Source organism: Oncorhynchus kisutch, linkage group LG1 (assembly GCF_002021735.2).
Source record: "Oncorhynchus kisutch isolate 150728-3 linkage group LG1, Okis_V2, whole genome shotgun sequence".
Classification (NCBI taxonomy): Eukaryota; Metazoa; Chordata; class Actinopteri; order Salmoniformes; family Salmonidae; genus Oncorhynchus; species Oncorhynchus kisutch.
This window is the reverse complement of record NC_034174.2, coordinates 36,244,995-36,258,785: the sequence shown is the minus strand read 5'-3', so window position 1 is coordinate 36,258,785 and position 13,791 is coordinate 36,244,995. Positions and strand designations below refer to the sequence as shown.

The following is a 13,791-nucleotide window of genomic DNA, read 5'->3' as shown; positions in this document are numbered from 1 at the left end:
TTCTGATGTCCAGAAGCTCTTTTCGGTCATAAGAGACTGTAGCAGCAACATTATGTACAAAATAAGTTACAATGTGAAAAAATAATAATAGCACATTTGGTTATGAGCCCGTAAAACGGCAGCCATCCCCTCCGGCACCATTATCTCAATGGGACTGTCCTGGTGATGGAGATGACCAGGGAATGGCCAGGATTACCTGAAGATGTAAGGGTTGGAAATTCCTTTGGTGGGAAAAAACATAGGATGAGGTGGAAACAGAAGAAGACTGATGATGAAGAACCACATGCTAGATGTTGAAACTTACCACCTTGCTGAAAATCCCCTGATTGAAATTGAAATACTTGGCCAAAAAATGATATTCCTAGTAGACACCCGGGCTGCTATCTGCCCATCTAAATAAAACATTTGAGCTCCTCTGACTTCCCCGTCAACCTCCTGGGAAGAGATCTGATGTGCAAGATAAATCTGACTGCTGTATGCACTGCTGAAGGCTTGTCCCTCCGTTCCCCTACAAATAAGATATACCCGTGCATGTCCCAGTGTTATTATGCCTGGCATTTGAACGATCCTGAGGTGGAAGGTGAACTACGAGAGATCACTTACCTCACGTCCCAGAACATTTTCACTGCACAGCAGCGGTCCCCTCGTGTGAAGAAGACCCTGAATATCAACAAAGATGGACAAAGCAGAAAAGCAGAATGGAAGTGACAATTGATGGAATATACTACGGTGAGGAATTTACAGCTGCCGGAGTTTTGCTGTCTGATGTACAGAGAGCACTGTATGAAGTAACAGGTGCTGTCCCACACTGTAGTTTTTTTTTAAATGAATCATTGAGAATGTAGAGATGTTGACCCTTGGATGAAGAGTGTGATGACAGCCACTGATTGGGTGGCCTGGGAAGGTGATGGAAAGTGGTCACCATCAACAGCAACCTTTTTCTCCTTTCTGGGCTACCACCCGAACGATACCAAAGAAATAACCTATTCCTACCGAGAATATGATGGTTGTGTCTCAAGATAACTCCCACATACTATGGCTGGATGAAGTGCCAGAACAGCTCTGGGCTGTCTCCAAGATTGATATTGGGAAGATGAGAGGTGCCACCCCAGTGAAAGTTGTCCCGAAGAATAATCACAGACCATATAAAAATCAGTACCCTCTCAGCAAAGAAGCAAAAATGGGTATTAATTCCCATCCATGAGACCCTGGTTGAAAATGGGTCTTTGATCCCATCCTCAAATTATCTGTGTAACACCCCTATTTGACCTGTTAGGAAGCCATTTGGTGAATATAATTTTGTGCAAGATTTTAGAACAGTTATGAATGCTGTTCACGTAAGAGCACCCTTGGTGCTGAACACAGTTACTATTATTTCCCAAGTTCCCCCAGGGAGCTATTGTTTTTCAGTTATAGTTTTGGCTAATGCATTTGTCAGCATCCCTGTTGACCCTAGGTTTGGTTCTCTTTTACTTGGACAGTGATGCCACAAGGCTACATTGAATGACCTGCCGTTTCTGCCCAGGAAATGGCGAGGAACCTGGAAGGTTGTATTCCCTCTGGATGTAGTACTGTGGTTGAATACATTGATGACCTGTTGGTCTGTTCCTCATCTGAGGAAATCTGTCACGAAGATACCAAGGCATTGTTGACTTTCTTAGCTGAAAATGGTCAACGTTTTCCCCTCTAAGATGCAGTTATGTAGAAGTTCTGGTAAATATTTGGTCATGACATTCTTTTTGATGGTCACGCCCTCTCTAAAGATATTGCCTTAAAGTCCCTGCCTAAACCTGTTACTAATCAGCACATGATGTCGCTGTTGGGAGTGGCTGGATACTGCCGCCCATGGTTGAAAGACTGAGGAGACAGTACAGCCTCTTCAGGATTGTATTTCGAATCAAACTTTATTTGTCACATGCCAAGACATTCATGGCAGAAAAATGTAAATGTCTGAAGTGGACCCCTGAGACTGAATTAGCCTTGATTAAGTTAAAGCAAGCTCTACTGTTGACCCCATTTTGGGTTTGCCTGACCACACCAAACTATTCCATCTTTTTGTCTCTGAGAATCGTGGGTTTATGTCTACTGTGTTGACACAGTACCACGGAGTTGGCTATATGCATGTGAGATACTACTCTAAGCATGAAAATATGTACTGTGCTTAACCCATTGACCATTGAGATGGACTGTAGCCATAGGCTTGGCCTTAAAAAGACGTTCCTCTTTTTAATTCAGGAACGACAAGGGTGAACCTTTAGTAGGCTATGCGGTTGTCACCGCTGTTCAAACTGTGGAAAGTGCTAGACTTCCCCCTCACTTGTCTGCTCATGCAGCAGAGTTATTTGGTTTAACCAGAGCATGTACGTTAAAGGTGATTGTGCAGCCAAGCTGGCTGCTTCCTCTTCTGTTTCCCCTTTCTACAGATGGCAGCAGTTTCTGTTTCTGTTCCCATTAACCCCTTCTCTCCTAATAATGTTGTTGTTTTGCAGGCAGCAGCTGATGCGACTGAGATAAGGCGGTGGGCTGAACACTGCCACAAGGACACCTCAGGTGATTCTAATAGACCTGCCATGCCCCATTGTACTTTCCAATACCTTGTTAAATTGTCACATGGTCAAGACCATGTGTCAAAAGGAGGGATGGTGGATCTTGTAAATAAATTATTGGAGTACAGTAGGATTTACTGTGTTTGCAGAATTTTTTAAAAATAAATGTGTGATCTGTATGACTAATAATGTTGGATGCGGCATTTCAGTATCCTACGTGTCCAATCCCTGGCCAGAGGGCCTTTGAGCACTTGATAATGGACTTCATTGAGTTGACCCCTTGTGAGGGGAACAAGTATTGTTTGGTGATTGTTGACATATTTTCTAAATTGATTGAAGCTTTTCCTTTCAGGAGAGCTACAGCAGCAGCTGTGGCAAAGGCTCTTCTGAGAGAGATCATACATACCAAGGTGGGGTCTGCCGTGAAAAGTCTCCTTTGACAATGGTTGACATTTTGTGGATGAGATTGTTCAGTCCCTGTCAGAGACTTTCTAGATTGATTTGAGAAACCATTGTGCCTATCATCCTCAATCTGGGGATGCGGTAGAACGGGAAAACCAAAACATAAAAAATGTATTGATTAAACTGATTGGTGAAACAAGCCTGACATGGGTGAAGGTGCTTCCATTGGCACTGATGAGCATGAGAGGCAGATCCCACACAGTGACTGGTCTCTCTCCCCAGGAGGTGCTGACAGGGCAACCCATGACAATGACTAACACGCCATTTCCTCAAAAGAGGTTGCCGTTGCAGGGAATGGAAGAAGACTTGGGAGCATACAGAGTCTCACTTAACAATGTTCTTAAGACTCTTCCCACAGGTGAAGGCTTCTCTGCCCAACCTATCAGGAGGAACTGAGCATTGTCAGTGCCCTGAAGACTTCATTGTGTTAAAAGACTACAGAAGAAAGAGCTGGAAGGATCCTTGTTGGAGAGGACCATATCAGGTTTTGCTGACCACCCCGAACTGCAGTAAAAAGGTAGCTGAGAGGGACACCTGGATTCATGTCTCGCACTGCAGACAAGTTCCTGCCCCTGAGGAGAATGGTGGGAGTCCCATCCCTTAGGCTGTGTGGCCTCCCTGGATCGGAACCATTGTGCTGATTGGAACCGTTGATTGCCCAACAGTGAGTGACCGTTCAGGTGAAGATGAAAGTCCCGAGCCAAAGGGACCACTGCAGACTCAGAGTAGTGGTCCAGGAGGAAAAGTCAGCCAAAGGAAAACTGAAGTAAAAGGTCAAGATGTTACCAAACAATTACAGTGACCCACGCATACCTATAGTAGGATCCCTGGTAGCCCTCTGGTGTATTAGAGGAATTGGGAGTAACAATTTGGGTGAAAATGTTTGTAACTGTACTATGTTGGTGAATGGTAGCAATAACTGCTCTCTTGTACATGATTCTGGTACAGGAGCACCAGGAAATGTGAGTTATACAATTATTGTTTAAACAAAGTCTATCAGACTGAAAGGAGCCCCAAATGGTACCTATGGGTTATGTGGCAGATTTGCTCATTATAGTTTACCACCTAATTGGTGAGGGACATGTACTGTTGGGTTTGTGGTGCCGGCCATGAGAGTCCTTGGAAACACTGAAACAGAATTGAGGGTTCTGTTCAGAGACTATCATCAGCCGACCACTAATTTTCATAAGTAATCCCTTGCAGATGTCACTCAGGTGCAGACCTTCTTCTCCCGATTCGCTCGTGTTTTGCTGCCCCAATATGGAGTTGCATGTGCCTCAGATCAAATTTGAGATTTGGCTATTAAAGTTGAGAAAATGGAAAATGCTACTGTTGTTCGGAATGGGGAAGTAAAAGCAAGGTGCAAAGTAAGGTGGCCCTGCAAAACAGGGAGGCACTTGACTACTTATTGGCTGGTCAAGGGGGTACTTGTGCACTCATTGGCGAATACTGCACTTTTGTCCCAGATGTGTCATCAAATGTGACTGATCTTGCTGACTACATTGCCACAGTTACAAAGTCTCATTCTGGGAAATCAGAGTGGGTGTTTACTGGGTGGCTGAAAGGCCTCTTTGGAGCTTGGGGCTCCCAGATAGCTAAGTGGGTGATATCTGGAATCTTTTGTTTGAAGTGTTTGATCATTTTGCTTTCTTGTTGTAAGGCCTTTTGTACTTCCCTGGCAACTGGAGTCTCAGCAACTATCATGTTCAATGCTACTAAAGAAGGCGATACTGATAACTTGCTGTCTTTCCAGAAACTCCCCTTTCCCCCTATAATTGATGATAATATGCAAGAATGAGTTAGTATCCATGTTTGATAAAATACCTGAACGTTTTAAGTTAGGTTGTTAAACAACAGCAACCTTATAATGTAAAGGGTAATGGGAAAAGTATTAAATATGAAGATACATTTTTGTCTATTGTATGTAAGAATCAGCATTTACTAAATGCACTCCTGATATTGACCCAAAACATACGACCAAGGCAACAAAGGAGTGGCTCAAGAAGAAGAACATAAAGGTCCTGGAGTGGCCTAGCCAGTCTCCAGACCTTAATCCCATATAAAATCTGTGGAGGGAGCTGAAAGTTCGAATTGCCAAACGTCAGCCTCGAAACCTTAATGACTTGGAGAAAATCTACAAAGAGGAGTGGGACAAAATCCCTCCTGAGATGTGTGCAAACCTGGTGGCCAACTACAAGAAACATCTGACCTCTGATTGCCAACAAGGGTTTTGCCACCAAGTACTATGTCATGTTTTGCAGAGGGGTCAAATACTTATTTCCCTCATTAAAATGCAAACCAATTTATAACAGTTTTGCCATGCATTTTTCTGGATTTTGTTGTTGTTATTCCGTCTCTCACTGTTCATATAAAACCTACCATGAAAATTATAGACTGATAATTTCTTTGTTAGGGAGGGTATGGCCGATAGGGAGATCCTTGTCTCATCGCGCACCAGCGACTCCTGTGGCGGGCCGGGCGCAGTGCGCGCTAACCAAGGTTGCCAGGTGCACGGTGTTTCCTCCGACACATTGGTGCGGTTGGCTTCCGGGTTGGATGGTGCTGTGTTAAGAAGCAGTGCGGCTTGGTTGGGTTGTGTATCGGAGGACGCATGACTTTCAACCTCCGTCTCTCCCGAGCCCGTACGGGAGTTGTAGCGATGAGACAAGATAGTAGCTACTAAAACAATTGGATACCACGAAATTGGGGAGAAAAAGGGGTCAAATTCACAAAAAAAGAAGAGGGAGTGTAGTGGACATTTTTTGTGTCCTCTGTGTCTCTGCAAATGCATGTAGTGTATTGAGTCCTGATTATTGTGTTAGGATTTTCTGTGACTGCTCTCGGGGAAGGGACTGATAGAAGAACACAAAGAAGGGAACACATTGTTACTTTGCCCAACGCCTAGAAACTGTGTGTGCAAGGTCATGATCAGCTTATTGCACCCTGAGAGCAGAGACACCTAGTTTTTGCATGCGTATAAAGAGTGCTGAAGGGAGAGCATCCCTTCAGAGCTTCTGACAAACTTGTACTTAGAGTATTAAGTTGGTTGTAACCTCTCCGGCATTGATACTAAAGACCTGATCATTTAACTTTAAATCCTTAGTGGTGATTTCCATGACAATTTGAACTCCTCCAAAAATACCTGAAGAGAAGACTGTAACAGAAGCTGAAGAGCCCGTCCGTGTTCCAGTCAGTCTGGTTGTGACAGGGCCTCTGGGCTTGCAGCAGCAGGGACTGGAGATGGCAGTGCATAGTGCTGCTCAGGCAGGACAGGCTCTCCCCCTCAAAGTGCCTGAGGACACAAAGGTTTAAGTCAAGAAATTAAGGTCAAGAGAGAGGAACGTTCATCATCAAGACCAAACCCGCAATTCCCTCCTACCTAAATTATATGAATGTGGAAAAACACCATAAAACACCTGTGGTCCTAGCATTAAGAAACACTATCCTATGTCTGTGTAGTAAACATGTGTGGCAGGGTACAAAACACTGATACTGTGGTTTCAAAATCCACTACACAGAGCCAAGTAAGCACTATAGCACTGTAACCAACACAATGACGATATGGCTGAGATAGACTGAGGTAGTTCCACAACATTGCCCAGCAACAGCATGGTGGGAGGTGAGCACATTTGTTGTATGCACCGGGGGTTGGAACTGGTTCAGGGAACAGAACAGAAAACTGGAAAATAATGACATTATTCAAAGAACAGAAACTGAACCTAGAATGAAAGTGATCCATAGTATTCCAGAACAGAACCATTATTTTAAAAGCATGGGAACTGGTTAATAACATTATTTTACCTTCCATTTTTTTCTAGTCCCACAACAGACTAGAAAAAAACAAAGCGCCTATGCAAAGTCCTCACTCTGTCCCTCAAACTTTTTTCAGTGTCTGCCTACTGTGCTTCTACACCTGCATTGCTTGCTGTTTGGGGTTTTAGGCTGGGTTTCTGTACAGCACTTTGAGACATCAGCTGACATCAGCTGATGTAAATCAATTTGATTTGATTTGAAGATGAAAATCTTAGCCTGTGCGTGTTTAGGTGACCTGCCCCTCCCCTCTTCAATTCAGAAGATTTTTAAGTAGCTAGAGAAGAATGGGTTCACTTTTTCAATGCTAGTTAAGAATACTATAGGCCGAATTATCATGTTTCACGGGAGGTAAGACATGTTTAGAATTTTGGTGCCACTCTGCACACACAAGCTTGTTAGGTAGCTAGCTCAAAGGACATTAAAAGTTCCTCCATAGAAGCCTCCCTCCTATGTATAATTCTGTGGACCCAGCTCTTCAAGCCTCCTCCTCAAACCTTTTTATGAGCATGGCCTTATTTCTATTACAGCATATTGGATGACTGGCATTCATATTCCATTCACTCCACTCAGCTCAATGTAACATCAATACATTTACCGTGCCTTGCAAAATAATTCATCCCTCTTGCAATTGTTCCTATTTTGTTGCATTACAACCTGTAATTTAAATGGACTTTTATATGGATTTCATATAATGGACATACACGACATAGTCCAAATTGGTGAAGTGAAATAATAAAAATAAAAAAAATCTCCGAAAATGTAAAATAATTGAAAAAAAGAAAAAGTGGTTTGTACTCACCCCTTTGCTATGAAGCCCCTAAATAAGATCTGGCATAACCAATTACCTTCAGAAGTCACATAATTAGTTAAATAAAGTCCACCTGTGTGTAATCCAAGTGTCACATGATCTGTCACATGATCTCAGTATATATACACACACACCTGTTCTGAAAAGCCCCGGAGTCTGCAACACCACAAAGCAAGCGGTACAAAGAAGACCAAGGAGCTCTCTAAACAGGTCAGGGACAGTTGTGGAGGTGTACAGATCAGGGTTGGGTTATAAAAAAGTATCAGAAACTTTGAAAATCCCACGGAGCATTATTAAATCCATTATTAAAAAATTGAAAGAATATGGCACCACAACAAACCTGCCAAGAGAGGGCCGCCCACCAAAACTCACGGACTAGGTAAGGAGGGCATTAATCAGAGAGGCAACAAAGAGACCAAAGATAATCCTGAAGGAGCTGCAAAGCTCCACAGCGGAGAATGGAGTATCTGTCCATAGGACCACTTTAAGCCGTATACTCCACAGAGCTGAGCTTTACAGAAGAGTGGACAGAAAAAAGCCATTGCTTAAAGAAAAAAATAAGTAAACACATTTGGTGTTCACCAAAAGGCATGTGGTAGACTCCCCAAACATATGGAAGGAGGTACTCTGGTCAGAGGAGACTAAATTTGAGCTTTTTGGCCATCAAGGAAAATGCTATGTCTGGCGCAAACCCAACACCTCTCATCACCCCGAGAACACCATAGCCACAGTGAATCGTGGTGGCAGCATCATGCTTTGGGGATGTTTTCATCAGCAGGGCCTGGGAAACTGGTCAGAATTGTAGGAATGATGGATGGCGCTAAATACAGGGAAATTCTTGAGGGAAACCTGTTTCAGTCATCCAGAGATTTGAGACTGGGCTGGAGGTTCACCTTCCGGCAGGACAATGACCCTAAGCATATTGCTAAAGCGACACTTGAGTGGTTTAAGGGGAAACATTTAAATGTCTTGGAATGGCCTAGTCAAAGCCCAGACCTCAATCCAATTGAGAATCTGTGGTATAACTTAAAGGTTGTTGTATACTAGCGGAACCCATCCGACTTGAAGGAGCTGGAGCAGTTTTGCCTTGAAGAATGGGCAAAAATTCCAGTGGCTAGATGTGCCAAGCTTATAGAGGCATATCCCAAGAGACTTGCAACTGTATTTGCTGCAAAAGGTGGCTCTACAAAGTATTAACTTTAGGGGGGTGAATAGTTATGCACGCTCAAGTTGTCCGTTTTTTTGTCTTATTTCTTGTTTGTTTTACAAAAAAAAGTATTTTGCAACTTCAAAGTGGGCATGTTGTGTAAATCAAATGAAACCCCCCAAAAAATCAATTTCAATTCAAGGTTGTAAGGCAACAAAATAGGAAAAATGCCAAGGGGGTAGAATACTTTTGCAAGCCACTGTAGGTACTCACATTTTCCCTGTACCCATCACGAGGTTGCTTCAACCTAGCCTATGAACGAGTTTACAATGTAGGTGCACAGGTCAAAATATTTTTTTGTAATCAAGGTGACAGACAGTGACACATTCAATACTGCCTTTCTCACTCTTGCCTGTATCTAGCTGATCTAGGGTGTAAACATGAATCCAACAGTTGCAAATGTGATTTTCTATTAGACAAATGTAGGTATGTTTATCCCCGTTTTGTTCCGTTTGCTTCCGTTTAAGAAACATTTTACAACAGAATTGGCTGATTGAATACACCCTTGATCACACGCAAACAGAGTTCACTTTCATAGCAGCCACATTAAAACAGCATGATCACTTTGCTCATTGTAAATATATATATATATGTTTGCTTCTCACAACTATCTATCTATGCGCTCTCCTCCTCTTCGCTTGTGGACTTCAGTGCACAACACATCAGCTGTCTGACCAGGCAAAAAAAACTTTCCAAGCCAAACCTTCATATCATGACTGCTAATTGCTACACACAGCCTACATCGTTGTCACGTCATAGTCAACATAGCTACTAGAACTAACGTGTTAGTAAACCCACTACAATCATGCACTACAGTGTAAAGTCAGAAAGCAGTTACACCGGTGGGTCCAGGTGGCAATAAATTTATAAAACTAAAAGCCACGTAGCTAACGTAGCATCCTTTTTTTTTTAAATACAGACAAATATAGCTAGCCAAATCTCTCTCGCTCTCTCTCGAAATAAATTAATTTGTTCAAAACTGTTCAACTATTGTCTTTCTCTCTCTCTTTGAGTCAACTACTCACCACATTTTATGCACTGCAGTGCTAGTTAGCTGTAGCTTATGCTTTAAGTACTAGATTAATTCTCTGATCTTCTGATTGGGTGGATAACATGTCAGTTCATGCTGCAAGAGCTCTGATACTGTAGGTTGGAGGACGTTCTCCGGAAGTTGTCATAATTACTGTGCAAGCGGATGAGAACTATATGCCTCCTAGGTTTTGTATTGAAGTCAATGGACCCAGAGAATGACAAACACTAGCTGTCCTCAGGCTACACCATTGTGCTACCCTACAGAGTGCTGCTGAGGCTACTGTAGACCTTCATTGCAAAACAGTGTGTTTTAATAAATTATTTGGTGATATGAATATGTTTAGTACAGTTTTATCAAAAAAGGATAACTTTTTAAATATTTCACTGTTTTATTTTGATGAAATTCACTGAGGAGAATGGTCCTTCCCTTCTTCCTCTGAGGAGCCTCCATCTGGTGTACACATATGTTGCAGATGTTATCGCGGGTGTAACGAACTGCTTATGTTCCTAGCTCCAACAGTGCAGTAATAACCAACAAGGAGCTAGGAGCGAGGAACAAAGCGTCCATGTCTGTCGTTGTGATCTTGCTTACCATCTTACGCTAATGGTAGTGATATCTGTGATGGTTGATGTAGTATTCCCTGGTCCTAGACACCTCTGTCTCAGGGAGGGAAACATTTTGATTTAGACTACGGTGGAGCCAGGCAGCAACTTTACACACACAGAGTTGTGTATTATACCTGTGTAAGGATTCAGTTATTGGCTGGATAAAGCTGTCCTCAATTGTCTTATTTAAAATATGTCATTTTGAACTCTGACCATATCAATAGGCATGTAGAGCTGTTTTTGGGCTGGCCCACATAAAAGAGCGAGTGACAATGTGCTAGGGATAAGGATAGGGACGTACTGTTTCATCATGGCCTTCTCTACAGCAGGGTTGTGATGGGGGAGCCGCAGGCTAAAGATCCTGTCCATGAGAACCTGTGCATAGCGTGTGAAGTCCAGGGACACAGAGTCCTCTATCACAGCATCATATGAGCTGGGGTCCAGCAGCACTGTCACATAACGTCCAGCCACACGCACCTACACACACAGACACACACACAGAGACACAGACACACAATTAATAAGGGTGACACAAACAAACACTCACTTTGAATGGTGAAGAATTGAATCTACTGTAGATGTATTCGAGAATTAAGGCAAGAACAGATGATCAGGTTAAGGTACATTTACATAGATGATATTGAGGCTAGTGTTTTATGCCCTCCTGAGACCCCAAAAAAGTGTTTGGGGTGAAATGAAAACGTTACGAGGATTGAGATTTTGTAAAATATTGTTATTTATCTTTTATTGTAAGTCCAAAATTGTCCCCTGTAACGGTCATTAGGACGTAAATATGAAAACATTTAACATTACAGTCAATGGGTACAGTAGGTGAAAAACATAGTTGCGGCATCCGGTTGTCCACTACAGAGGATATAAGCTCTTATTTAGATCTTATTTAATGTGAAAAAAATATTACACAGTCCTGACAACTCACTTAACTATCCCTGAGGTATTCACTTACTAGAAAACAATTTGAATATCAAAGTCGCAAAAATAATAATTACACACTCCTTTTCAAATTTCTATAAAATGTGCTAATTTTGACAGCAGCCATTTTTTTAGGAACCAGGAAGATAACGTTGTCAAAGTCACACCTTCACACATGTGATATCATTGAAAAGCCCAGAATGTCATCTCAAAGGGACAACAGGACTTAATACTGTGGCTTATATGGCCTTAGAGATATTGACCAAGAATTGATGTCCACTAGAGGACAAAAATTAATTGCTGGGTGTCAGGAGGATATCGCCACTCTTACCGTGAAGATATCTCCATGCTTCACCTTCATACGGGTTAGGAACTTGGAAGCATCTCTTCCAAACTCAAGGGCATGGCCTAACCACGGAATAACTCCTTTGTCTAAAGGTGGCTCTTTCTCTGACCTGTATAGAAAAGAACAGAATACAATTCATTTTGAAGAGCTAATATTCACACCTATATTTGTTCATATCAACATTACTGATTGCACATATTTTGTATTTTAATATAGTGACTGTACCCATACATCAATTGAATCAATATTTGCATGCCTGGTTCTTATCAGTACATTGTGTAACACAGGATGTTTTAAAGCCGGAACTCTCCCATTAACATTTAGAATAGAACAAGCCCATCAGTTCCTCACAACCAAGGATACAGCAACAAGGATGAAAACAGATGTGCCTTCATGAACCAAGTTTACATTTAACTGGCCAGCAGAAATAGTCCTTAATTCGACAGAAGTTTCGAAGTCTGGCTGTTTAACCAAACTCCAAACACAGCGTTGAGTGGGAGGATAAATTGTTATATAACAGGCCACTAAACTAACAGATTAAGTCATGTTGTTTACTTCTTATAGTAAATCCATTGGTTTTAGGTTTAACTTAGAATTATCTAAATTGTGCCTCTCAAAAATGATTGACAGGCGACAGCTCATTTATATACATCGCTCAATACAACTATGATATTATCAAGATATATTTAGAATATTTTAGGTTTATGGTAAATACTACTTTATGCTGGGTTAGTTTATACAGGGTAGGCAATAGATATATTAATATGTAGGCTAAGCAAATATGCCCACAGGTGAAAACAAGTTTGAAAAGGCTACAATACAGTATTATACAGAAAGCATGCATGCTATGTTCAATGTATGCATTGCAAAAGTAGAAATTAAATCGAATAAAACAGTGATTTTAGAAAAGGGTACCCACCTAGAGCGTTTCGAAACAAGTATGAATAAGATAAGGATGCCCTGGACAATCAAAAGTATCGTCCAAATCATAGCTCGTAGTCTTGACGATTTACCTGCACGTTGGTGCGCAGCAGTGAAAACATATGATTAATTTAAGACGACAGGGTCCACCTGATATAGTGCCGTTTTATGTCATCCGATGACGGCGTTCCAGGGTGTTCCCCGACCTCACCCTGCATGTTTCCTCATCCATCTTCCTTTCCGCAAGAGCTCACGTAGTACGCCTTAAAAGCCCATTTATGCTTGATCCGAAATTGTGGACGGAGTGTGTGACGCAATTGCAGAGTTTCTGGAGGCATGCAGAGGCCAAATCAAGCTCTGTAGCGTATTGCTGCGCGCCTCTCAAATGTAACAATGTGGAGGGCTCAGTATAGCTCCACATTGAGATTATTGGTTGACAGTAGGTGTGGGCGGGAGGTCCTGTATAAACACAAACTCACTTCTTTGACAACAGCCCTGCAAAGCGCAAAAAGTATGTTTGCTCTGACTTCTGAGGAGGCCGCATACAGTAAATGCTGTATGGACAGAAGATGACAATTGACCATTCAGAGCCTTTGAGTGTGCAGTTCACTAAAGATTGGTTCATTTTGAATTACTCTTTATACTGACTGAGAGTCACGACTCCTTCATTTTAAAGCCAGGCTTCATATGGATGGTGTGAAGCAATTGCGGAGCCTCCGGAGGCATACATAGGCCAAATTGAGCTCTGTACAATGGGGAGGACTCTGTATAGCTCCGCATTGACATAATTGGTTGACACAAACTCACTTCCTTGACAACTTCCTTCACAACAGCTCTGCTCAGCGAAGCACAATAAAAATAAATGTCCTGACTTAAAGCCAATTTATGCTTGACCTATTGTTTTTTTGCTCAGAAAATTTGGGGGGCCAAATAAAACCACCCTCGTTTGCCTGCGGGCCACCAGTTGGGGAACCCTGCCCTATGGTGAACGAAATGTGAATGAGAGGCTCGTAGAATCTTACTCTTTTGAGTTTTCAGTTCATCGTTTGCCAGTAAGGGGGTCCTGCGTGCTCTGGGCATTGCTGACTCAAATTAATGAAACGAGTCAAAGATCAGAGTC

At 42.2% G+C, this 13,791-nt stretch overlaps 1 protein-coding gene across 2 annotated transcripts in view; it reads right to left on the bottom strand.

Annotated features, from left to right (window-relative positions):
• LOC109895364 (prostacyclin synthase) overlaps window positions 1-13,031 on the bottom strand; it is a 31,940-nt gene extending 18,909 nt beyond the window's left edge. The window contains exons 1-5 of one of the 2 annotated variants that reach the window (XM_020489004.2): window positions 12,670-13,031; window positions 11,736-11,859; window positions 10,776-10,951; window positions 6,151-6,300; window positions 604-660 (exon numbers count right to left, since the gene is read on the bottom strand). In XM_020489004.2, coding sequence (XP_020344593.1) covers window positions 604-660; window positions 6,151-6,300; window positions 10,776-10,951; window positions 11,736-11,859; window positions 12,670-12,740 — 578 coding nt within the window. In that variant the 5' untranslated portion in view covers window positions 12,741-13,031. The remainder of the gene's footprint in view (window positions 1-603; window positions 661-6,150; window positions 6,301-10,775; window positions 10,952-11,735; window positions 11,860-12,669) is intronic. The other variant, XM_020489011.2, reaches the window with a different exon arrangement.
• Window positions 13,032-13,791: the final 760 nt, after the last annotated feature.